Source organism: Myodes glareolus, chromosome 18, assembly GCF_982192425.1.
Source record: "Myodes glareolus chromosome 18, mMyoGla1.1, whole genome shotgun sequence".
NCBI classification, from domain to species: Eukaryota; Metazoa; Chordata; class Mammalia; order Rodentia; family Cricetidae; genus Myodes; species Myodes glareolus.
Window position 1 is genome coordinate 48,576,312 of NC_142043.1, and position 25,378 is coordinate 48,601,689.

Genomic DNA, 25,378 nt, shown 5'->3' on the forward strand with positions numbered 1-25,378 from the left:
TCAGTAACAGGCCTAAAAATCCCCCAAACTGATGTGTGCAGGATTTCTGGAACAGCAGTGTCTCAGGGTTGCTCTACGAAAGGCCATTATGAACACTTAGGAAAAACCTTGAAGACGCTCTATTTTAAAGGTTGGAATAAGAACTTTAGATGGCTTTAGGAATTTACTGTTCTGTGAAAAAAAAAAAAAAATAGTGCAAGATGGCCACAATCCTACCACAGGCAGTGAATGCCATGTGCATAAGGATTTAAAATCGATTTTTATTTGCAAAATTAAAAAGCCTAATCAGCGTTGGGGTCCTTCTTCTTTCTTCTTGTCCCTGCTTTTTCTCTGCCATGTTCTGGTTGTTGCGTCAGCCACTCTTTCTGGAGCTGCTTCAGCATGTCTGCAGTGAGGAGTCCTTGCTGCACCAGCCTGGAAGCAAGGGGCAGCTCACTGGCACCGGGGCTGAGTGGCTCTGCAGCTTTACCCCCTGCACTTTTGGTGCCACGTGTCCTTTTTGCTGGGCTCTTTAAGGTTCCTGACAACCGTGACTGGTTCCCTGACTGTGAGCTCTCCAAATTCAAAATCTTGCGTGACTCAGAAAGTTTAATCAGTTTGGTGATGTTGTGTACACCATCTTGGATAATGACATCCAGTTCTTTCTGGAGATTTCGAACAAGGCTGGAGTCTGGAAACATATCCATGAATCGGTAGCTGGGAAAAGAACAAAGAACATTAGAAAAACAGCTCTGAGGCCAGCAGCAACAACCTACCCATGTTCTAGAGCAAAGTTTCTCAGCATTAATGCACAAGCTAACAGACTGGAATCCTTGGTAAAGCCCTTGATCTGGGCTGAGGAGATGGCTCAGAAGGGAAGGTGACTGTTTCACAAACCTGGTGACCTGAGTTAGAGTCACAGGGCCTACATAAAACATGGAAATAGAGAATCAACTATACATGCTCTTTGGCATATGCATATGTGCATTTCTCACCTACCACCATCATACAAACATGTACATGTACATACACACACACAGCAGTAATTTTTTAAAATATTTTTTATTTATTATGTATACAATATTCTGTCTGCGTGTATGACTGCAGGCCAGAAGAGGGCACCAGACCCCAATGCAGATGGTTGTGAGCCACCATGTGATTGCTGGGAATTGAACTCGGGACTCGGGATCTTTGGAAGAGCAGACAATGCTCTTAACCACTGAGCCATTTCGCCAGCCCCCGTTTTACTGATTTTTTTTTTTTTTTTGGTTTGGGTTTTTTGAGACAGGGTTTCTCTGTAGCTTTGGAGCCTATCCTGGAACCAGCTCTTATAGCCCAGGATGGCCTCAAACTCACAGAGATCCGCCTGCCTTTGCCTTCCCAGTGCTGGGATTAAAGGCGTGCGTCACCATCGCTGGGCTTAGAGAACTAATATTTTTTGATGAGAATTAAGTCTAGATGGAGCGGAAGTTCTTTACTTTTGAACAGCTCCTGAGGGATCTTACTCTTTCATTAGCAGGGTCTAGTCAACATCCTCATTAGGTTATCTTAAGTATTCCTGAAGTCTTTTCAGAAATAAGTATAAACCAAACTTAAGCACCTTCATAAAAAAAAACAAAACAGAGATTACCCACCAATTACCTCTACCTTAAAAGAGCAGAAACTCATTCACAAAGCCTTTCATTTGCCCCATGAGTTAGAAAATTAAGAGCATAGAAAGGAAAAGGGTTGGTACCTCAGCCACAGGTAGAGATCAAAAACATCATGGACAGCTTCAAGATCCATGAGGTCTTTAATATTCTTAGGCGGAAGCAAAGGCCACTTGATATACCGGCGTAACCACGCAAAGGTCAGGGGCTCATTCCTGCTGAACTGCCTGGCAAACTGAGAGGAAAAAACAAAGTTTGGCAACAACCAGAATCCTCTTAGGTCTAATTAGAAAGAAAAAGGAGGTACAGCCTGTTAACTGTGGTTAACAGACAAGCTGGTTTCCTTCATGCTTGATATGTTCCTACATTTAAAAAAACATTTACTACTTTATAAGGGTTTATTTCGTTCAGACAAGGCCTTTTTCAAGCCAGGCTGACCTCAAAATTGCTACCTAACAAAGAGAGGCCTTGAATTCTTGATTCTCTCGCCTCCACCTGGGCACTGGGGTTATGGGACTGGGACTGTGCCACCATGTTCAGCATAAAATGTTTATTTAAATAAAAATGGGCCAGCAAGACTGACTCCTTGGGTAAGGGCACTTGGTGCTAAGCCTCGTGCCTGAGTTCAGATCCCAGAATCCACATGATAAGAGAACTGATTTCTCAAGACCACCATGCTAAGTGACACTCAAGGCCATCAGCAGACTGAGCTCCTTAGAGTTCAGGATGGGATGAGGTACCAGAGCAGATTTCCCAGCTCCCAACAGAAGGTCTAAGCAGTGCTGACTTGCATTCTTCCAGGGTCTCCCCTCTCTGGCAGAGGCTCCTGCTTTGTTGGAATTGTCTGATGAATGGTGTAAACAGGACCAAGGCTACAGGAAGCAGCTCCAGTCATGTGAGCACAGAAGTAGCTGAAGATTATCCACAACCTCCCCCTTATTCCAGTTCTCCCACCAATGACATACTTCTGGGAAAGTACCTAAACACAGACCTCTAAGGCACACTGTTAAGGGAAAAGGAAAAAGCGAGTTGCAGAATAATTCATTATAACATTTATGGGAAAACATCCACAAAACAAAACTGGAATTCCTACGGGTACGTGCATGTGCACGCAGACAGATACCATGTAAAATAAACTCTAACAGCAAGTGTTCCAGAGGCCTGAGATTGGGAATGGCAGTGTTAACCTTTCCATAATGTGTTAGTTTGGTATAACAAATATGTGTGTATTATTTACATAGCTTTACAATAACTTACAAAGTAAACTCAGAAATAGATTTAATTGAAATAGAGCTGCTAAACAGAATGCTAATGCCTATGGCAGCGATGGCAAGAAGTCTGGAGAAGAGCCCTGAACTTAGCGGCATGAGGTGAACACTCAGGATGGAACACCAGGCAGTTCAGGCCCCGACAGCTCAGCTCCTAGAATCCTGTGTTCCTCACAAGTCACACCACAGCCCAGTGCAATGGATGAGAAGGAGAGGTGCAGCCTTACAGTTAAGGAAATGAGCGCCACTGCTACACCAAACCCTAGCCCCTGCAAGTGCTTATTTAACTGTGTGTGTCAGCTTCTTCACAGGGGCCACCATCCAGGCCCAAATATAAGGCAAGGTTATCCTTCAAAAATTGCCAAGTCACTTTATATTTCAATTTTCGCAAAGTTTCCTATATTTAGGGTACTCTCCCAAGTGGACAAAGTACTGTTTGGAGGGAAATGGTTCAACCAGAAACAAGCCGACGGCATAGGGCTAAAGGCATACCTGTAACAGGGACGAGCAGACAAAAGGCTGTTTCTTGTTGATGGGGGCTGTGCAGAACACATACCTCACCCGCAGACTTAATGGAATATGCTGGATCAACTCTGCAGAGAACTTAAAATCATCCATATTGCAGACAAAATACTGCCCATCAACTTGTGCAAAGTCTACAAAAATATCCTGGTGGAAGATATATATAAAATTACTGGATGTGGATAAAGAACTCAGGTTCACAAAAGACAACCTCTACAATCCCCAGCGACCTCAGGAGACACGTGTTTCATATTGCTCTCTAAAGTTAGGATGTTTCTCCCATGGTCTTCCTAACCTGCATTTCTTTTTGAGACAGAGGCTCTCTATGGCCCCCTGGGCCCAAGCACTGGGCTTGCAAGTGTGAACTGACAGTCTCAGCACTCTCAGACTTTGGAGGTTTTCACCAGCAATATGAATCTCATGGACAGCAGCTGCACAGAAGCAGACTACCCACCCCTGCCATGTAGTGAGCCGGTACTGACATGGCTGTCAACAATTTTAGAAGAAAAAGTTAAAAGAGCTTCCACCTACTATGAGGTTGGACAACGTGGTCTCGGGGAGATGGTAGGCAAACATTTCAATCTGCTCAGCAGTTGGGTGAAGACCCGCTGCCTGTAGAAGGAAGACAGGATAACCGTAAGCTGAGTCTCCCCCTTTATCTTTTGAATGGCATTTTTTTCTTTTGAAACAATGTCCTACATTAGGCTAAATTCTTACCAAATGAGTCCCATGCCAAGAATTTCAGTAATACAGAGAAAAAGACATGTCCATTTTATATTTACTGTAACTAGAAAAGCTAGTAGGATTATTTAATGAAAATGGCAGATTATGTAGCCTTCTGCTATGGTTTAGTCAAAGTACTAGAATACGTATTTGACAGAATAACAAAAATGCCTTCGAAGATGAATTCGTAATTCAAGTTCTCTCTAGGGAATAACAAAGAACAAGGAAACCCCAGCTACTTCAGCATGGGCAACAGAACACGAGAAACATCTGCACTGGAGATCAGCTGGCTTCTTAGATACTGAAGTGTTAAGCAAGGCCCACAGTGAGTGTGAGGATGCGGGAGAGAGGTGGAGGAAGAAGAAACCAAAAGATGCAAGCCCCAAACGTCGCATGAAGTCCAGAAATGAGGTACACAGGAAGGAAAGGGGGCTGAGTATAAAGTGCCCAGGAGCCACCCACTGAGGGACAGAAGTCAGGCCGCCTGTCTTCACCCCGTCCTCTCATATAGTTCCCTTTATATCATCTCACTGACAAGTAAGCCACTAACGTGAATTTCTAGAAATGTAAAATTATTAAGTTAGCTTGCTTTAAAATATGATCCAATAACCATATATTGAACTCGGCCCTTACTTGCTTACAACTGTGTAACTCAGGGCTAAGTTTTCTCTCTAGTCAGCTTCAGCTAGTTCTCTACATTATGACTCATGTGCACCCACAGCAGGAGTCAGGCCAACTAAACCTGCTGAATCTGGATCTTTCGCTTGTACACAGTTCTCTAAGAGGTATGGATGCCTCTCTAAAATACTAGAGGAAAGCCTTCTATTTATTAACTTTTAAATTACATTGATGGGACGGTGTGTGTGTGTGTGTGTGTGTGTGTGTGTGTGAGAGAGAGAGAGAGAGAGAGAGAGAGAGAGAGAGAGTGTGTTACCTGGCATGGGTGCTGGGAATCACTCTCAGGTGCTCTGCAAAAACAGTAAACACTCTCGACTGCTGAGTATATACTTTCTCCAGCACCAAGGAGAGCTTTCTTGACATGGTTTCCACAGCTCAAGCTGCCCTTCTGTTTCCCCGCATTTGAGGCAAGAGACTAGGGAAGGAGCGGCTGTCCTGCATACAGCAGGAGCAGTTACATGTTAAGTCTTACCTGTATAGGCTCCACAGGTCTATTCAAAATCTCCTTCAATAAAGCCAAGTCCTCTCGGTGCATTGTTGTGACCTCTCCCTCTTTAAAGTGTGAGCTGAACCGGCCGGCTCTGCCAGCAATCTGCAGAGCTTGGGAGGTGGTGATTGGCTCTAGTTCTTTCTCTCCCTTTTCATTGATGCTGGGCTTTATAAGGGAGTAAAAAATAATTCTCCTTATGCTCCTGAAATAGAAATAAAAGTGACCCCATAGACTATACACAGCCCTGTCACTTGGGTCATCACAGATGTGCTTAGTCTAACTCTTGTTTAAGTCAAAATGGGGCTGGATAGATGGCTCAGCAGTTACGAGTACTGGCTGCTCCCCCAGAGGACCCTAGCATTCTATTCCCTGCACCCCCGTGGTGGCTCACAATCATCTGCAACTCCAGTCCCAGGAGATATGACACCTCCAATTGTACCACACACATAAGAGTGTTGCGTAGAAATATATTAGGGAAATATCCATACACATAAATTAAAAAAAAAAAAACCTCCCTCTCTACACAGTCCTTGACTTTCTGGGAACTCACTATGTAGACTAGGCTGGTCTACATATTGACCAATGAGTTCTAGGACAGCAAGGACTGTTACACAGAAAAACAAGCAAGCAAGCAAACAAACAAACACAACAGCAACAACAAAGACAGTCTCATTTGTAGCCCTGGTTGGCTTGCACCTCAGTATGTAGTCCTCTTGAATTTGGGATCTTCCTGTCTAGACCAATCAGGTGCTAGGTTTAAAAGCATGCACTACCATGGCCAACTCTCAAGCAAGATGTCTGAATAACTGTGTATTTACTTACAATCACCCTTTGTGAGGGCTAATTGTATAATATTCAAATTATTAAGCTAAAGAAAATGACACCAAATAAAGTACTCTCATAGTGCTACAGGTCAGCTGTGCTGGGAACAGTGTCACAGCCCTTCAGTCCCAGGTCCTGAAGCTGAGGCAGAGAGACTGCCTGAACCCAGGAGTCTGAGGCCAGCCCGGGCAGTGTGGTGCTACCAATGAAGGGACGGCTCAGTTTAGGAGCGCTGGCTGCTCTTGCAGAGAGGACTTGAGCTCCATTTCCAGGACCAACATGCCAGCTCCAGAGGTTCTGGCCCCTTCAGTACTGCACACATATGATGCAAATTTATAACATGCAAGTAAAACACTCGTAGATAAGACAAAAAATTTTAAATCCTTTTCAAAAATCAAAATCAAAACAAACAAAAAAGACAAACTGAGTGATAGCTAAGAGCTCAAGGTCAGTGTGGCCTGGGCGACCTGGGAAGACTGTCCACACACACAGGGAGCTGCCAAGGACTTTCAGTAGTGGTCTTAGCAGTGTGGCCACTTTCACTGCCTAACGATAGTAAGTGCCCCACACTGGAGCACTCGGGACACCGTATGACTAAGAAACCTAAAACACAGCAAGGGAACAACTGACTTCCCTAGTAGGGGGGTGCTCCAAACCCCAGTGTTCTGTGATATTCTTTTTTATTTCCCAAACAAGTATAAAAAGATAAAGCTTAAATCTACATTATTAATTCTAATCGATTAGAAAACTGAAAAAAAAAATAACCCAACCAAACAACAACAACAAAACCTGCCATCTAACTCACTGTTTATTATAAACAAATTACTTACAAATTAAGTCCCATGCCAATTGCATCTGTAGCTACCAGGATTTTGCACGGATCACTGGGGTCATTAAACTTTCTTGCTTGAGCAAGTTTGGTCCCTAGAAGGAATAGTTCATGTTAATTTCATCTTTTTGCTTACTATGCTTTCTAAACATATCCCAACCTAAATAGAAAATGTAAGAGATTTTACACCCAGGCACAGTAAAGGCCAATTATTACCAGGTGGGAGGCTGCCGTATATAACAGCGGATTCCAGTCCCCGAATTTCAATCTGTCGGCTCACAGAATAAATATCATTCTTGCTAAAACAGACAATGCAGTCCCCAGGCTGAAGGTTATCTAAAGACTCTAGTGCATGATCCAGCACGGAAATGGGGGTGAGCCTTTCATATTTGTGGACCTGCAATAAAGACACACACAGAAAAGGAACACAGCCAAGTCAGTGCCAGGTCACTGAAAAGCTTGCAAGGCAGTCGACTAACAAAAGGCGGGTTAAGAACCGACTCTCAGGAGCAAACCACAGCAGCATTAATCTGGCTGCTGTGCTGCCTTCAATTCTTACACTGCTAAGTCCATGTTATCGTGTCGACAGCCCTAAAGAAGTCTAACGTACACTGATTTTCAGGACAGCGTAGCAGCTTCAGGAAGATTATGGGCTGCTATTCCCATTTTATGACAGAGTAAAACAATCCCGTAAAAGATGAGATAGAGCTTTTCTGCCTCTTGTGGTCAGCTGCAGACAGGGCCCAGCGCAGCGAAGTGCAGGATTTGAATCCGAAATTTCCCCCACTACATTCTACCCTATCTCCCTCAAAGACAGCATGAAATTGTTACAGGTCAACTTAAAGCTAATCTTCACTGTCACCACAGAAACGTATCTCTGGGTATGTCTTATGAGAGTGTTTGCCAAAGGGTGTAACAGCACCCACCTTAAATGTGAGTAACACCATCCTGTGGCTGGGGTTTGGAGAGGATAAAAAGCAAAGCTGGCTGAGCACCTTCCTTCCTGCATATACTTCATCGATTTGCCACAGCAATGAGAAAAGTAACAGACACAACCTTACAATCTTATTAAGGAATTCTGAATTCTGGGCAGTTTCTAATGGAAACTAGTTTCTCCCTACTCCACATCTGCAAAATGGGCACAAACTAGATGTGGCAATTACATAAATAACAAAGGTTCCAACGTGAGATACAGAGGACTAAACACTGCAGGCTTAGGCTGAGCCCAAATTCAATAGTCTGGCTCACTTAGCTCTAAAGAGACTTAAATTCCCGAGCTGTGGATGAAGCTCTGTAGTAGAGCATGCATAAAGCCCTTGGTCTGGTTCCTAGCACCACAAGAAAGTAAACAAACAAACATATCTGTCCCCCAAAGACTTCATGGAAACTGAAAGCTGAGTGTGTAGGAGAATGCCTATACTCCCAGTACTCAGGGGGCTAAAGCAGAAGACTGCCATGAATTTAAGGCCAAAACAACAACAACAACAAAACAGTCTGGCCTCACCCCCAAAAAATCTCCTGCCCTCACTGTTGGAACACACAGGGCCATGGCTCCGCAATCAGAACCACACATTATGAAGGTGTATATATATGCTGGTCAGTTATAGGAAAATAAAGATTTACTTTTTTGCTAAGCTGTTTTTAATCTTTCTTTCTTTTTTTTTTTTTTTTTTGTTTTTTGAGACAGGGTTTCTCTGTGTTGCTTTGGAGCCTATCCTGGAATTAGCTCTTATAGACCAGGCCGGCCTCAAACTCAGAGACCCGCCTGCCTCTGCCTCCCAAGTGCTGGGATAAAAGGTATGTGCCACCACCACCCAGCTGTTTTCAATCTTTCTTTAAAAAATACTTTTTAGACTGCATAAAAACAAGGGGTCTCCTTATGCCAACCTCACATATACTGTGGGGACTTGCTCACGGTGTGCTCCCTATGTAGTTAAGTTCTGACTTTGCGAGTCTAGCACTTACAGGAGCTCTGGCACAGCCCATGGGAGAGCAGCCCAGTCTCTTACCTCTACCTCCTCACCAGTTGTGTACAGAAGCTCAGCGACCAGCTCAATAGCAGCAGATTCTCCGCACAAATGGACTTCCTCAGCACAGAGTCCTGCAAAAGCACACACAGATTTACATTGCTGTGTCTTCTTTCTAATGTCATTGTAACTGTCCAACGTTTTCAGTCTCTCTGACCCAAGCCTTCTTTGTATGGGGCAAAGATAGAGGCCAGTTTTATAATTTTTTTTTCCCCTGAGACAGGGATTTTCTGTGTAGCTTTGGTGCCTGTCCTGAAACTCGCTCTGTAGACCAGGCTGGCCTCAAACCGCCTGCCTCTGCCCACTGATTGCTGGGATTAAAGGTATGTGCCACCACCGCCCGGCTCAGTTTTATAAATTTATAGGCCTTCGAATTGCTCCAAATAAGGCTGACAGGGTGAGGCCAAGCAGGACTGGAGGCTGGGACTCTGATGCTTGATGATGGGTGTTAGTCCTAGGTCTGTCTTCTTCAAGTCAGAACTCCATGGAAGCTGAGGTGCTTCACGGGGTGGTGTGGGGGCCAGTGAGCAGAAACAGCTCCAAGCTCCTCAGCTCCACGCTCTCCTACTCTCTCCTACTGTCCCACAGGCAAACTCAGGGTCCAGCTCTTTGTTTTCTATCTGAAAATGCCTACCCTACAGCATGCTAGGTCAAAACTCAGTTCAAGCCAAGTGTGGTGGGACTAGGCTAGAATCCCAACACTTTACAGACTGGGGCAGGAGGAGCTCAAAATCAGCCTGGGCTACAGAGGGAGACCCTGTTTGAAAAGAGAAGAAAATTCACTTCAAAAACCAGGCAATACACTAGGCATGGTGGTGCACACCTTTAATTCCAGCACCTGGGAGGCAGAGGCAGGTGGATCTCTGTGAGTTTGAGGTTAATCTTATCTACAGAGTGAGTCTACAGAGTGGTCTACAAGACAGTCAGGGCTACACAGAGAAACCCTGTCTCAAAAAACAAAAAAACAAAAACAAACAAAAAAAATCAGACAATACAAATTTGTAGCCTGTGAACCTAAAGAATTCCACTTCTAGGCCCTAATCCTATATAACAAAACAAAACAAAAAAAAAATCAAAGGTAGAAAGCTACATCATCAATAACCCTACTACAGCACTGTTGGTGATGAGGAAAATGCTTAGCATCGTGAAACAAATACAGGACTGCTTTTCAGCAGACAATACCCAGACACATTCATCTGCAGACTATGAACAAGAGAACCAGAAAAAAGCAAAGTTCTAAGTCCTTCAAACACCACATGCATTAAAAACTGACACGAACCGTACCAAGGCATTAACAGTGTAAATATGGCAAGACAAACTTACTTTCCTTTTCCTTAAGGTAGCCCAGGCTGGCCCCGAGCTTGCTGTGTAGTTCACAATGATCCCCTCCCAGCTGCTAGGATAACTGGAATGTTCAATCAAACCCAGTTTATGGAATTCTGAGAATCAGACCTAGGGCTTCATGCATGGCCTGACGGCAGGTCCTCTACAAATGAACTATGTCCCTAAACTCAAACTTTCACTTTTTTTTGATGCTACGGATTAAACTCAGGGCTCTCCCATGCTAGGATAGTTAGTGCTCTACCACTGGGTTATATCCTCAGAGATTCAAAAACTTCTATTTGAGTTACTTGGTTGTGTTAATTTTATAACTCACAAACAGGATTTTTTTCATTCTTAGAGTAATATTTAAATAATATAAAAGCTTATACACATGACTTTCTGATTAACTTTTCTCAGAAGGAGAGGCAGCAGCTGGCTGGAGCAGTAAGAACACTCACCTAGCAGTGCTCTGGTCCAGGCCCATCCTCTGCCTGAGTCTCTAATCATCTGAATCTCATCGATCACAGCCACTTCATCTTAAAACAAAGAGAGTCACCATGAGCAACAAAGCCACTTAAACTGTAACACCAGTCCCCTTCACCAGTGTCATTACCATGGCTTACTGGATGCATCTTTTCCAGAAGGCTTTGTGCCTCTAAACCTTTTGTTCCTCTAAAAGGTTTGTTCCTCTTAAGAAACTTATGAGGGTGGGACCAGGACTTATTCCTAGTGCTTTGATGCGGGAGAATTGTCTGTATTCTGTCAATCATATTTTAATAAAATGCTGATTGGCCAGTCAGGCAGTATAGGCGGGAAAACCAGACAGGAAGTAGAGGTGATGCAATGAGAAAAGGAGAATTATGGGAAGCAGAGAGGTTCCTCTGCCACTCCTGCTCAGACCACCGAAGAAGCAACATGTAAGCTGTCACACTGAGAAAGGTACTGAGCCCGTGTGGCTAACATAGATCAGAATAATGGATTAAGATAAGTCATAAGAACTAATAAGTAGCCTGACCTAATGGGCCAATCAGCTTTATAACCAAATGTAGACTCTGTTATTTCTTTGGGAGTTGCTGGATGTGGGGTACTGGGTGGGACAGAAACCCCAACAAGCCGCCCCTCATGTTACAGTGCTTGAACTGGCTTTTTGAAGCCCATTCTCTTTGGAGGGATACCTTGCTCAGTTTAGATATAGGGGGAGGATCTTAGTCCTGCCTCAAAATGTGCCAGACTTTGTTGACTCCCCATGGGAAGCCTTACCCTCTCTGAAGAGTAGATGGGGTGGAGTGGGGGGGAGGGTGATAGGGGGAGCGGAAGGAGTGGAGGGAGTGGGAACTGTAATGGGTATGTAAAATGATAAATAGTTAAAAAGGCTGGGCGGTGGTCCTAGCACTTGGGAGGCAGAGGCAGGAAGATCTCTGTGAGTTCGAGGCCTGTCTGGTCTACAAGAGCTAGTTCCAGGACAGGCACGAAAAACTACAGAGAAACCCTGTCTTGAAAAACAAAAACAATCTGTTCATAGTTGTCAGAAAAGAAAAAAGAAAAAGAAAAAAAGAAAAGAAAAAAAAAAACAAAACAAAAGATAGTTAGAAAAAAAAGAAGGAAAGAAAAAGACACTTAAGAGGTTATCTCCATTTGACAGGAAAGTACATGGAGGCCCAGAGAAATTACACAGTATGTGTAGAGATGAGACTCAAATCCAAGCCACTTCGCTCTCAACACCACACTCGGAGCCACTCTTCTCCACTGTCTTCATCTGTCCCATCTCTGCAACCCCAGACACACCTGCCAACTCTGCCTAATACAAATGACCACATCAGACTGCAGACAGCTTGATGGGTAACAGAGGGCACTTTCAGAGGACCTGGGTCTGATGCCCTCTTCTGAGAGTGAAAGGCCTTTCAGTGACTCAAGCTTTCCCTGAGAGACAGCTCTCAGGAGTGTCAAGTGCAGGGATGGAGGGACCCTCAGGCCAGCGGCTCGGCTCATGCTCAAGGGTTTTAAGCCCATCACGGAAAGCAAAGCAGTACCTGGTGTCTTTCCTCAGGCCCAAACACTTCTAACCACGCTACACTGGTTCTGCAAGCCACTTTCATTTCCCTCCCAAAATATCAAGGAATTGAGAGCATCAAAGAAGGCTAATTTATACTGAAAATCACATTACAAATTACTCATCACATCAAGACATACAAACAGGCTAAAATTCAGGAAGCAGAGAACCTATGATTTGTGTGTGCTACTTGTACTTAGAGTGTATGACTTTTACAACACACTGAAAAATGTAAACTATTTAATCAAGTGTTGATTTTGAAAAGAAAAGCAAGCTGTTAATAAAAACCCTATGATCCTTACTATATTTAGCATAGCTGACTGATACATACTCTACAGTAACAACTAACAAAATCTGAAGACTAGCAGAGGCTCGAGAATATACACACCACAGGTTAATTAAAAGTCACTGTTTGGGGACAGGTGAGATTAAAACATTACATACACTTTAGCATCTTAAAAATGAAGCCAGAAGTTCATTAATGCATTGTATATAATACAGACTTTTCTCACAACTGTGGAACCTAGGGCAAGTGCTCTACCACTGAGTCACATTTCAGACCCATGGCAAAATTTAATCAACCTAAATATTCCTTAATAGGGAAAATGCAGAATCTTTGTCATAAAAAAGAGTATCATGTAACAGTTTAAATAGACAAATCTCATATATATACACACACACAACCAGACTATGCCTGACTTTTAAAAAAACAACAACAACAACAACAACAAAAAAAAACAAGGTCTCATTATGTAGCCCTGGTTGTTCTGGAACTCATTATGTAGATCAGGCTGTCCTGGAATTCCCAGAGACCCATCTACCTCTGCTCAAGTGCTAGAATTAAAGTGCTGGGATTAGATTTCATCCAAGACAAAGGACAACAAGCATTCAGAAGCAAGCATGACAGAGTTTACTGTAAAGCGCTAAGTATTTAATGTACTATTTTCTTCTTGATTTGTAACTTTTTCATCCTAAGGTTGTATGTTCTAGGTTTAACTACACTAAGCCCTCTGAATCCTGTTTTCCAAACAGCATATACATACAAGGAGTTGTAACACTGCACATCTCCACAGTACAAGAGACATGGGTGGCTTGCTTCCCCTCAGGGTCAACTGTCTGCCGCTCTTCACCTGTCACCAAGTCACACGGTACACCCTGGAATGAGAAGAAACCCAGAATCATCTCTGACTTGAAAATGGTAACAAAAAGTAGTCTAGAGAGTTTAAAATGTTTCACCCCACTACTAACAAACTTATTCAAATAGCTGAATAAAATATTCCCAATGCTTTTATTTACACACACACATACACACACTTGCACGCGTGCACATATCTACTTTGCTGTACAAATTAAATAGATCTGGAGAAACGTCCAATCAGAAGAACCCTCCGTAGAGAAACTATAGTGGTTCCTGTTTCTAGAGATACAGTCTCTTGTTGGCCAGGCTGGCCTCAAACTCACTATGCAACCAAATATGATTTGAACTCCTGCTCCCCCTGCCTCCACTTCCTACATACTGGGATTGCAGACATGCACCAAGACTCCCAGCTAATAGTTCTGGCTCTGCTGCTTGCTTGTTTCCTTTCGCAGGCAGGTGTTCCCCTACTGGGCGTCCTTTCACTCTCGCTCTGCACATTGCAGCACTGACGGAGTTAATTCAATGAACATGAATTGTTTCCACATCTAGAACACCACTGTAAGGGAAGCTTGAGAACAAAGGCTCTCGGATTAACCCCCCAGAAGAAACATCAGTAGTATGGTGCACTGGGGTACTCAGCCATTCGAGGCAGGACTGCAGGCTTCTCCAGCAGAAAGGATGCTTTGTACTCAATCTGAGAAAGTCTAGTTTACAAGTAACCTACAGTATTTAAAAAATAAAAAGGCTCCAGGAGACAAAGACTGAATGAGGAATTCCGAAATCAATATCAACTGGAAAAATGGCCCCACCGTGTAAGGACTTAGCTGGGATCTTAGGAAGGACCAGGGCGATTGTTACTTGAGAACTGACACAGAAAAATATTTCAGATATTTTATTTTTTCTTATGCATATGTGTGTGGTATCTGTAGATCAGGGAAGGTGTTGGATCCCTTGGAGTAGGAGTTATAGGCACTTTCTGTGAGCTACCCTACATGGGCCTCTGAGAGAACAGCAAACATTCTTAACCAGTAAAGCCATTTCTTCAGACCAACAAAGCTTAAATTTGGATGTGGACTAAATATTAAATAATAGTAATCTATTCTTTCAGATAAATATTCTATAGTTATGTTAATGAAAAAACAAAAACAAGGGGCTGGAGAGAAGGTTCAGAGGTTAAGAGCACTGACTGCTCTTCCAGAGGTTCTGAATTCAATTCTCAGCAACCACATGGTGGCTCACAGCCATCTATAATGAGATCTGGCGCCCTTTTCTGGCATACAAGCATACATGGAAGAGATGTTATATACATAGTAAATAAATAAATCTTTAAAAAAAAAAAAGAAAGAAAAAACAAAAACAAAATACCAACCAGGTCTTTGTTTCAAAGACAAACATCTAAAATGTATGGCTAAGGTATTATGCATACAAAAAAAAGTAGAGGTAATCTCTTTTTAAAAATGCAGAATTAAAATTATCTAAACAAAACTGGATAACCATCATGTCATGCCATAGTAAGACAATGAAAAGTAGCCCATTTAGTGACACCATGCTCAGACCAAAGAGCTTTAGTCCAGTTTTGAAACTGTGGCTCTAGTTCTGATCAGCAGGTCTAGCTCACAGCATCCAAGTCTGATCCAAAACACTGGGAAGCACTGTGAGAAGCCAAGGAGCACTTCGGAGGGAGGCTCAACTACCTGATGGTTTCTTTCTTGAAAAAGCAAAAAATGTTAAAAGAAAGAAAAAAGGGAGATGAAACACCTAAGAGTTGTACGTGGGCTCCTTGTCATGGACTGCAAGTTTCTCTAGATAAAATACCCAGTTATACTTAATCACGCTCTATGTGCTAGGTGTTCTTTGACGTTCTTTTGGTTTTCTGGGATAGAGGCTCCCCACGCAGTCCAGGCTTGCCTCCTGCCTCCACAGGCCTTGCATGACATTTTCTCTGAACTAAGCACACAGCAGGCTGGTGGCATGTCAGAGTCCAGCAGCTCCTCCCCCCGCAGCTGTGGGGCACCGCCACCTCTTACAGCTGATGGCTGCTCAGTACGCACAGTCGCCGCGTCTTGTCAGCAGTGAATTACTGTGTGCTCTTCCCCACCCCCACCTCCACCCCACAGAGGAAAATGATCAAGGAAATGAGTAAATACTCGGCAGTGTACTAACAGCGGCGTTACTCTTCTCAAAGATCTCGTGGGCCAGCAGTTTCAGAGGGCCGCAGTACACTCCAGATCTCGCGGACAAGTACCTCTGGATTGCATGGTAAGTCTTCCCACTGTTGGTGGGGCCTGAGTGGAATATTATCTTCCGTTGTATGGCTCTGGCTTCTGGGTACCTAAAACATGAGCAGACGAAGAGCTTAATTCTACCAACCTCATAATCCATTCTAGCACAGTCTGAAAATCTCACTGAGGGGATGGGAACCACATCAGGAACAGCACTTACTGGAGGACAAAATCCCCGAACGCAAGTGAATGTTTTGGAGACATCAAGGTTCTGAAAATGAGTTTAAACTGGTCCCATAGATATGCTTACATCATTCCCACAACTCTGAAGATCAGAGCCCAAAGCAGATCTCCCCAGGTCTTCAATTTCAGTATTTCTGACTATGGTAACTCAGTCTCTGCTTCTGCCACGTGGACTGACTGGCGAGGAGATGTGTGCTACCACCACATGCAAACACAAAACTGGGCAAAATACTGCAGCAACTCTTTGGGACGGAGAAAACAGGCAGTGAGGACTAGACCCTGATGCAAGGGAGCACTGGTGACGATGTCCTTACACCCCACCAGGACACAGAGACTGAACAAGCTAGAGATCAGACTTAGAGGTGGTTAAGTAGCTGAAATTATTTTTTTTAAAGACACAGTTTTATGTAGCCTAGGTTGGCCTCCAACTTGCTATTTAGCCAAAAATAACCGGTTTTTTTTCTTTCTTTTTCTCCTTCCTTTTTTTTGAGAGGCGGGGACAGGATCTAGCTATGTAGCCCTAGCTATAATGGAACTCTCTATGTAGACCAGGCTGGCCTCAAAATCAGAGATCCTCCTTCCTTTGTTCCCTGAGTGTTGGGACTAAAGGTGTGCACCACTATAACAGCAACTTTGAATTCTTAACCCTCTGCTCTAGCTTGCAAATGCCGAGATTACAGGCATATACCACCATGCCTGGCTTTATGCAGTGCTGGAAATCAAGTCTGTAGCTTTGTTCCACCTAGACAAATGACCTATCCAATTGAACAAAATCTCTAAACTGGATTTTAGCAGCTGGAATTTGAATGGCACAATGTCAGAGGGCAGAAAAGACGAAGAGAGTGGGAGCCCCGAAGTCACCGTGTGCAGTGGGAAGAGAAGGTCTGTGGGGTTCTGGCCAAGGCTGGGCTAGAACTACGTAAGGTGAGAACTGGCAGGGCTCAGAGAGGAGCCCACAGGATTTGAGACTCCGGAGCATCTCAAAAGCGTCACAGTGCCGAGATGCTGCAGCTCCAACATCCAGGCAGTCAGCCAAGACATCTGGACTACAACATAGAACAATTCTGCAAAAGAAACTTTATCTGAAATCCATCCTAAGAAACCATAACTCAAGCTCTATCAGAATGAAAGGGACACACCAACAAAATGTCTGACAGAATTAATTCCTTTGTGATTTTATTTTGCTTTCAGGAAAAACAAAATGTAGACTCTCTAATTTATTATGAAACAAAAGCATCAACATTAGTTTCCCCAAATAAGGAAATCCTGTATCAGTAAGCACAAGAACTAACCAGTTGGGCGGTATCCTCAAGTCACTGATTTTACGGAGATCTTCCTTGCATTCCAATACAGGAAATATCTGTTTGGCATGTCTCAAGAAAAATGGAAACAAATCGTCCACGTGGGCTGTAAAAGAGCACAGTGCGTTAGCATGCTCGCTCCGCATGAACACTCAAAACTGAACCTCACACTTGCAACCCTCCCAGTTCAGACCCCACTGCTACAGAAACCATTTCTTCCTTCCTTCCTTCCTTTTTTTTTTTTTTTTTTTTTTTTTACTGACACAGAGTTTCTCTGTGTAGCTGTAGGTGTCCTGGAACTAGCTTTGTAGACCAGGTTAGCCTTGAACTCACAGAGATTTGCCTGCCTCTGCCTCCCGAGTGCTGGCATTAAAGGTGTACAACACCATGCCCAACAGAAACCATTTCTTTTGAATGAGGTGAGCTGGACACAGCCAGGACTGCAGAGTAAGAGGCCCCATCTTTCTCTAAGACCCCACTTTCTATTCCTTCTTTCTCCAAACTTCACTTAACTTTCTGGTAAAACAAAAAACTAGCTGCCAACTACCATGCTCCATGCTCTAACCCTCCAGTATAAATAAGCAAAGGGTGACACAATGGGGAAGTAAACTGAAAATAAAGAGCCTGACACACATTAGAGAGACATGCACTTTTCTTCTTTTGTACTGTGTTGGGTAAAATGGCTGTTGGGGCTTGAATCCAGAGCCTTGTACATGCTAAGCCTGTGACCAAACCCTGAGCTACATGTACATCCTAGCTCAAGACATTTTTTTAAATAAAAATTTATTTATTTATTATGTATACAACATGCTTGCATGCCAGAAGAGGGCATCAGGTCTCATTATGAGACAGCTCTGAGCCACCATGGGGGAATTGAACTCAGGACCTCTGCAAGAGCAGCCAGTGCTTAACCTTTGAGCCATCTCTCCAGCCTTTTTTTTTTTTTTTAATTTCAAAGACCAAAGAAAACCAAATACGTTTTTCCACACCTTAGTGGTCCTAAGAGGAAAGTAGAGTGTGTCCCATTGGCTTTGTAACAGGTTCTCCCTCAGTGCCTCACACAAGCTCAAAGTCTAAGCATCAAATACATTTAACACTATTATTAAGACCCCAAGATACCCGTGGAAATCAAACAATAATGTTCCTACTTTGCTTTTTGTTTTAAGGTGCAGGCAGGCCTGGATCTCAAAGAAATTCTGCCTCAGCCTCCAGAGGGACAGGACTAAGAGAGCCACCATACCTAGTATTTTGTTTTTCTTTTACGACATGAACTTTATGAAGGAGAAAGAAGCCAGTGGTAGAAACAAATGGATGGTGTCACGCACTAATTATCAGGTGCAAACTTCATTCACGGATCAAAGGTAGTCTATGCGTGACTGACTAAGGGATTTGATGCAAAGGTACAGTGACCTGTGAGGACTCCTATTGACAGCAGTGACTTCAGAATACATTGCCAGGACCTATTCTAAAACAAGGAAGCCCTAGTAGAGAAATAAACATGAAGTATAGGAAGTAGCAGAAAGCACGCTCTTTAATATATTCTTAAAATTCTCATGACTTAAGAGAAGGCTTGGTGCACACAAGTGTTCACTGTGCAAGCATGAGACCCTGAGTACAGATCCCTGCGCACACGCGGAAAGCTGGACAAGGCTGCCAGCACTTCTCTAACCCCAGCTTTGGAAGGGAGAGAAGCAGCAAGACAGGAGGATCTCTGGGACTTGACAACCACCAGCCCAGCTCTAGGTTCATGAAGAGCCAGTGATAGACTGGATCCTGTTGCCTTCCTCTTCTCTGCATGAGTATCCAAAGGAGCACACAGGTACGTACGTATGTACACACACACACACACAAAATCACAAATCACTCATTTAAAAATTCTTCTCAGTGGGTCGGAGCAATGGTTCTATGGTTAAGAATACTAGTTGCTATTCTAGAGGACCCAAGTTTGATTCCCAGCACCCACATGGCAGCTCACAAGCTTCTACAATTCCAGTTCTGGGGGGATTTGATACCTTCCTATGGCCTCTGAGGGCACCACATACATGTGATGCACAGACTTATGTGCAAGCATAACATTCATATACATAAAATTAAAAATTTTTAAAACATCCTCTAGCCGGGTGGTAGTGGTGCACACCTTTAATCCCAGCACTCAGGAGGCACAGACAGGCAGAGCACTTTGAGTTTTACAGAGCGAGTCCAGGACAGGCTCCAAAAGTTACACAGAGAAACTCTGTCTCAAAAAACAAAAAACAAAAAGAAAGAAAGAAAGAAAGAAACCAAAAACCTAGGATAGAGAGATACCTCAGAGGTTAAAAGCACTGCCTGCTCTTTCACAGATCCTGAGTTCAATTCCCAGCACATGGTGGCTCACAATCATCTATAATGAAATCTGATGCAGGCATGCATGCAGGCAGAACACTGTATACATAATAATCTTAAAAAAAAAAAGAAAGAAAAGGAAAACAACCCTCTAAGCAGGCCAAGGAGATAGCTCAGCAAGGAAAGATATTGTCACACAATCCCAGGAAGCTAAAGCTAGAAGAAGAGAGCAGAGTCCACAAACTTGTCCTCTGACCTCCAGCCAAATGAGTGCCATGGCATACACACTTCTCTTCTTCCCCCAACTCTATCTCCCTCCTTCCTCTCACACACACAAAGTAATTTTTAAAAAATAATCTCTAAGCACTTGCCTGCACTGAAGCAGATGTCATTCAAGACAATATGAATGTCCACATCCAGAGAATGAGATTGCATAATGTAATTTCTGAAGCTTATGAAAGCTTGGTGGAAGAGACGGGCTGTGGAAAACATGAAATCAAAGCATATAAGACTCAGTTTCTACTTCGCTCTCGACACTGAAACACAGACACATTACAGCAAGCTCCAAGAGTCTATCACCGTTCGGTGAGCACAGCTGGTTTACTACAAGCTGGGCTACAACTGACACTAAGCAGAACACCGTGGCAGGCTGAACATGCAGCTCCTGCACTGTGCAGTTTGGCTTGCAAGCTGGGCTTGTGGATCACCAGAAAGCAAGGAGAGAGATTTTTCTTCAGACTACAAGTACGTAGTATGACTACATATAACAAAGTACAAAGTAAATGTAACAACTCTATAAAGATGTTATTGGCAGAGTTGGAGAGATTGCTCAGTGGTTAAGAACACTGGTTGCTCTTCCAGGAAAAGAAGGCTCCATTCTCAGTAGCCACATGGTGGCTCACAACCATCTCTAACTCCAATTCCAGGATTTCCAATACTGTCCTCCATGGGCACTGCATGAACATGGTACATAGACAGATATATATGCAGGCAAAAGATACATATAAAATGATAAAGATGATTAAAATAAATGTTAAAAACGTTATCGGCCTTACCATCAAGTCCATAGTCAGCACTCAGTTTTTGGATTTCTTGCCTCTTATAAAACTTGTCTAAGACCTTCTTTACTTCATCTAAAAGAGAGATATAAAAGTTTAACATCTGTTTCCCAGTTTAGACACATACACAAAAAGCAAAAGGAATTTGAAGTCACAGCGCAAAAGGCCTCAGGAATGCTGCAAGACCGTGACACTCCGAGCTGTCGCCTCCTTGTGAGTTCATGTGCAATGGAGTGTAAGGAAAACGACAGAAAACCAACACAACAGCCGTGCTGCACCACAGACACACACGGAGAGAACCAACTCCACCTGCGCCCAAAGCTCCCAGAGCAGCCAGCACTTCCAAGAAGAGGTGAACCCTTCTGGTTCCCGAGGCAGATGAACCTCACTGCTAGGAGTAGTGTCAGCCATGGTAGCTCATGCCAGCAATCAGGAATAGTCTCCTGTCTGAGAAGAGCCTGACTTCTTTTCAGGAGGGAAAGGGTTGAGGGGGAGGAAGGGGAAAGAAGAGAAGTACTAGTCAGGTGGCGTTGGTGCAGGCCTTTAATCCCAGCACTTGGGAGCCAAAGGCAGATGGGTCTCTGTGAGTACAGAGTTCCAGGACAGGCTCCAAAGCAACAGAGAAACCCTTCCTCTAAAAACAAAGAAGCAAACAATGAAAACGAGAGAGAGAGAGAGAAAGAGAGAGAGAGAGAGAGAACTACTATTTTGTTGATTAATTTACTACAGTACTGGGAAATGAACCAAGGGCATTGCCTGTGCTTGGCAAGTGCTGTATCCCAGGGCTATATTCTTAAGCTCATTTAAAACAAACAAAACGAAACAAAACTTAATTTTGAAACAGGATCTCTTTTATAAGTTGCAGTAGTTGGTTTGGAACTCACTCTGTAGCCCAGGATGGCACTGAACTTGCCATTCCACTGTCTCAGACTCCCAAGATGAAGTCTTTATTTTAAAATTATGATAGGACACACCGGTTTTGTTATTATTAAAGGCAGTTGCTTAAAAGTCGTTCCTGGGTAGCTTGTGCCCAGAGGACCTTTGGTGTTCCTTCATTCTCCAAAAATGTCATCCAGTTGGAGGAAACCTTTCATCCTCCCAATCATACAGTGGCAAAACAAACAAACAAACAAACAAACAAACAAAACCATCCATATAATCTGAAGGCCCATTCCACTGAAAACAATCACACGCTTGTCAAACTCACCCACACCTAGTTAGTAGGACAAAAAACCCACTGCCACCCAGTGATGCTAAGTCTTTTTTCTTCATCTCTGGAGCCTGGGCCGGTAGGGATATTTACTACTTTTGGAAAGGACACTTTTTCTTATCAACTTTTATCTTGTATTTACCTGCCTGTCAACCTCGTGGGAGAGTACATTTATGGAGAAATCAGGATCTGAGACTCGTCGTCTTGGTAACAGGACGGCATTTTAACATTGTTAGACATCCGCGTCCAGTCAATGGCAAAGAATTCTAAAAGTCCTCACTGTCATCCCTTCATGCCCTCTAAGGACCCGAGAAGGGCAAGCGGCGCATCACTTAAGTATTAAACTTTTCTTAACCCTCTCAATCCAAGAGATAGAGTTTAACCACTCAGAGGAGGGACGGGAAGGGTCAATGTCCCTTATAAAGGGAGGTAAGAATCACTAGTTTGCACTGCACCCTGCAGGCCCGATGCTCATCACTGCCGCTTCGACCGGCGGCTCCAACACTCACTCTTGTCCAAAGGCCGAGTGAGCTCGGCGCCCACGTCGCCGTCGGCGCTGGGACCCTGAGGTTTCACTGTCAGAGGAACGAACAAGGACGTGTTCGGGGCTTTGGAGCCACCAGAGGCAGAGGAGGAGGAAGCGGCCAGGCTGGGGACGCGTCCTGGAGCCCCGGGGAAAGGCCCCGCGAGGGCGCGAAGGGCGGAGCAGGTGGCCGCCCGAGACCCAGCCCCGCGCCCCGCCGGGAGCCGAGCCCACAGCAGGGCACACCGAGGAAAGGACATCGAGACCGCGGCTCTAACCCGAGCCGGGAGAACCCCGGCGACTGGGCGCTGATCAGTGACGCACGTTGGGCGCCCGCAGAGCTAAAGGACCCAGAGCGGGGGTAGGGCTGTCCCAGAGCGCGCCTGACCATAGAGGAGATGTAAGTGCCGGAAACTCGCTCTCTTCAAGAGAGAATGACGTCTGTAGGGTACAACAGAGGAAACGAGCTCGCATCCTCTCACTCTTTCTACGGCAATTGGCAGCAGCTTTCTCCAAGGAAGGGAAAATAATTAGGCATCTTTAGGGACGCCACAGATGAGCCGAGGGGAACCTTGCAAGCGTCGTCATGTGGTCAAACTGGCCACTGCGGTGAGCCAGCATCCAGCAGCACGTGGCTTTAAATGCTAAAGTGTATTCCAAGAAAATTGGTGCATTATTATCTTTAGTTTCCTGGTAGGATAACGTTAGAGGACAGAGCAAGACGGGTTGCTGAGACATTCTGTTTACTTACGACAGTTAAGTAAAGTCCTGAATGGCATGCGCATCGCTCCTTGGTGCTAGGACTCGATGATGGAACCATGAGCATGCTAGACATTCGCCTCACCACTGAGCTACAGGACTTAAACATTAATGTAAGCAGCTTGTACTCTTCCTCACAACTCGTAAGTCAGAACAAGGCGAAAGTAAGTGCTGTGTTCCTGCTTAAAGATTAATCTTGTTTGTGTTAGTTGGATACTGTTTCCTCCCGAGACTGAAACATTAAATTCAAAGCAAACGGTTCCTCATATTTCCCGATTCCTACATTACCATCTTGTAACTTTAAGTAACATGTTATATAAGTAACATTCTGTGTCAAAAAGTTGCAGTTTACTAAGTGCCCTTTCTTGTTTTTTGAGACAGGTTTGATTTACAAAGCAATGTTAGGGATTTAAGGAGAGGTCTTTTATGTTCGGGTTGGAACCTCCAGCTCGCTCCTGCATCTGGAAAACCTCCTCCCTCCTTATCCACCTATTGTCAAAGTTTCCCAAGATGGAGGACCAACTGGTGACCAAATCAAGTTCTGCTCTGGCCAGTGCTTGCCCTTGTGGGGGACGGGGAGGGGGGGAGTCAGGGTCTTAATTTTTGTTCTCTGTGTATCTGTGGTGTCTTGTCCTTTTTCTTTTTCTTTTTTTTGGTTTTTCGAGACAGGGTTTCTCTGAAGCTTTGGAGCCTGTCCTGGAACTAGCTCTTGTAGACCAGGCGGGCCTCCAGCTCACAGAGATCTGCCTGTCTCTGCCTCCCGAGTGCTGCAATTAAAGGCGTGCGCCACCACTGCCTGGCTCCATTTTGTCTGTCTCAAGTACGAAGAGCTGCTCTGTCCTCCAGGCTCTCACTGCCCTCTTCACCTGAGTTACATGAGCAGTATTAATCTCTTCCCTAGGGATTGTCTGCTGTTGGAGGGCCCTGCTGCTTGGAGTTTACAGTCCACCAAGTCTGAATAGACCTCCTGAGCTTGGCGCAAAATGGAGGACTTCCCCCCCCCACACACACACACTTCCTGCTTCCTGCTCTCTGACTGACCTTTTTTGGAAGTGGCTTTGATTCCTGGTGCCTAACTTTGTCATAGTTCCTTGCATGTTGTCCCCCCTGCTGCTGCCCATATGGTAATTATGTATTGAATTCCAGCTGTATGATAGGCTCTGTGCTGCAAAATTCAAATTAGGTGATACCCACCCAGCTACTGTTCCCACCCTATATATTCCCCTTACTCTGAAATAAAGTTGCTGTAACACTGAAGCAGTCTCCTGGAAAGCTATTTTCATCGTACCTGTAGGCTACACAAAGCACTCCACCTCTGCTCCCTTTCTCCTTGCAGATGGGTACTCAACCAACCATGAGGAAAGGTGAGACCCCCACAGATCTGCAAACCTACCCTCCTTCTTTTCTTCCTAGGACAAGAGGTCTCTATCTACCTGAGCAAGTACACTCCTGGGCCTACCCTTCTTCCCTATCCTCAACTCAAAGATCTCATTTGAGATTATCTCTTCTTGTCGCCTTCTCCAGCCTGGTCCCTTTGACTTTTTGCTTCCTAAAGTCGCATAAACCTTTCTCCACAATGGAGACCAACCATTTCAAACCTAAACCTACAATGCATGTTAAATATTTTCCTCACAGTTTTGGAGGAAATTACTGTGTTACTCTCACTAAAGGAAAACTGCATGCTTTTTGTGTGGTCAGTTGGTCCTCATATAACGTGGGCTGGCCAGCAGCTCCCTGGACCACACCACTGCCTGGCTCAAGGTCACAGATCCCCAGAACCTCAGTCAGTTCCCTTATATTGACCATTGGCTAACTGTTGGACAAAATCTGTGCCCTCCAAAACCATCCTACTCTCCTAGTCCAGTTTGTACTTTGGAAACTCTGGTTAGCTCACCCTAACCTCTTCACCCACTTTTGACCCTGAAGATTCCCTTTCTCTGCCTCAGAATTCTCACCCTACTCCCAGGCTCTCCCACTCCTTCCTAACTCAACTCCTTACTAACTCCCTCCTCTTCCTATCTCTCCTTGTCCACCTCCCCCAGCACTGAACTTGAAAATTCATAGATTTGGCTAGGCACGGTGGTACACAAAATTAATCCCAGCACTCAGGAGGGAAAGGCAAGAATAATTCCAGGTTTGAGGCCAGCCTGGTCCACAAGAGTTCCAGGCTAGCCAAGATGACTGAGACCCTGTCTCAAAAATCCAAGGTTCCCTGGGACAGCCTTACTAGAAAGTCAGGTGG

At 44.3% G+C, this 25,378-nt stretch overlaps 1 protein-coding gene and 1 long non-coding RNA gene across 4 annotated transcripts; one reads left to right on the top strand and one right to left on the bottom strand.

Moving 5' to 3' along the window:
* Positions 1–201: 201 nt before the first annotated feature.
* Positions 202–22,688, bottom strand: Supv3l1 (Suv3 like RNA helicase). 3 transcript variants are annotated; one of them, XM_048451637.3, is made up of 15 exons: positions 22,364–22,686; positions 20,642–20,719; positions 19,958–20,065; positions 17,256–17,370; positions 15,662–15,830; positions 13,404–13,515; positions 10,769–10,846; positions 8,970–9,061; positions 7,177–7,357; positions 6,962–7,055; positions 5,292–5,511; positions 3,950–4,030; positions 3,389–3,565; positions 1,715–1,863; positions 202–696 (listed from the first exon to the last, which is right to left on the bottom strand). In XM_048451637.3, the coding sequence occupies exons 1-15, from the start codon at positions 22,635–22,637 to the stop codon at positions 282–284; spliced, it is 2,343 nt and encodes a 780-aa protein (XP_048307594.2). In that variant the 5' UTR covers positions 22,638–22,686; the 3' UTR covers positions 202–281. The 3 variants fall into 3 exon arrangements, with proteins under 3 accessions (XP_048307594.2, XP_048307595.2, XP_085535828.1); XM_048451638.3 differs by lacking the exon at positions 22,364–22,686 and adding an exon at positions 21,997–22,263; XM_085679702.2 differs by lacking the exon at positions 1,715–1,863 and having other exon boundaries at positions 450–696; positions 22,364–22,688.
* An 84-nt stretch (positions 22,689–22,772) lies between these two features.
* LOC146890827 (uncharacterized) lies at positions 22,773–24,393 on the top strand. The gene is made up of 2 exons (XR_014998342.2): positions 22,773–23,300; positions 23,518–24,393. It is a non-coding gene; the product is annotated as an uncharacterized LOC146890827 (long non-coding RNA).
* The last annotated feature ends 985 nt before the right edge of the window (positions 24,394–25,378 follow it).

What these genes read in the sequence shown, in the direction of transcription:
- Supv3l1 (XM_048451637.3), bottom strand. Translation starts at nt 22,637, where the DNA reads ATGTCCTTTCCTCGGTGTGCCCTGCTGTGGGCTCGGCTCCCGGCGGGG. An exon ending in ATACGGCAGCCTCCCACCTG is followed by an intron (nt 7,056 to 7,176) that starts GTAATAATTGGC and finishes TATTCCTTCTAG; the next exon opens with GGACCAAACTTGCTCAAGCA. An exon ending in ATTGGCATGGGACTTAATTT is followed by an intron (nt 5,512 to 6,961) that starts GTAAGTAATTTG and finishes TTTCTATTTCAG; the next exon opens with GAGCATAAGGAGAATTATTT.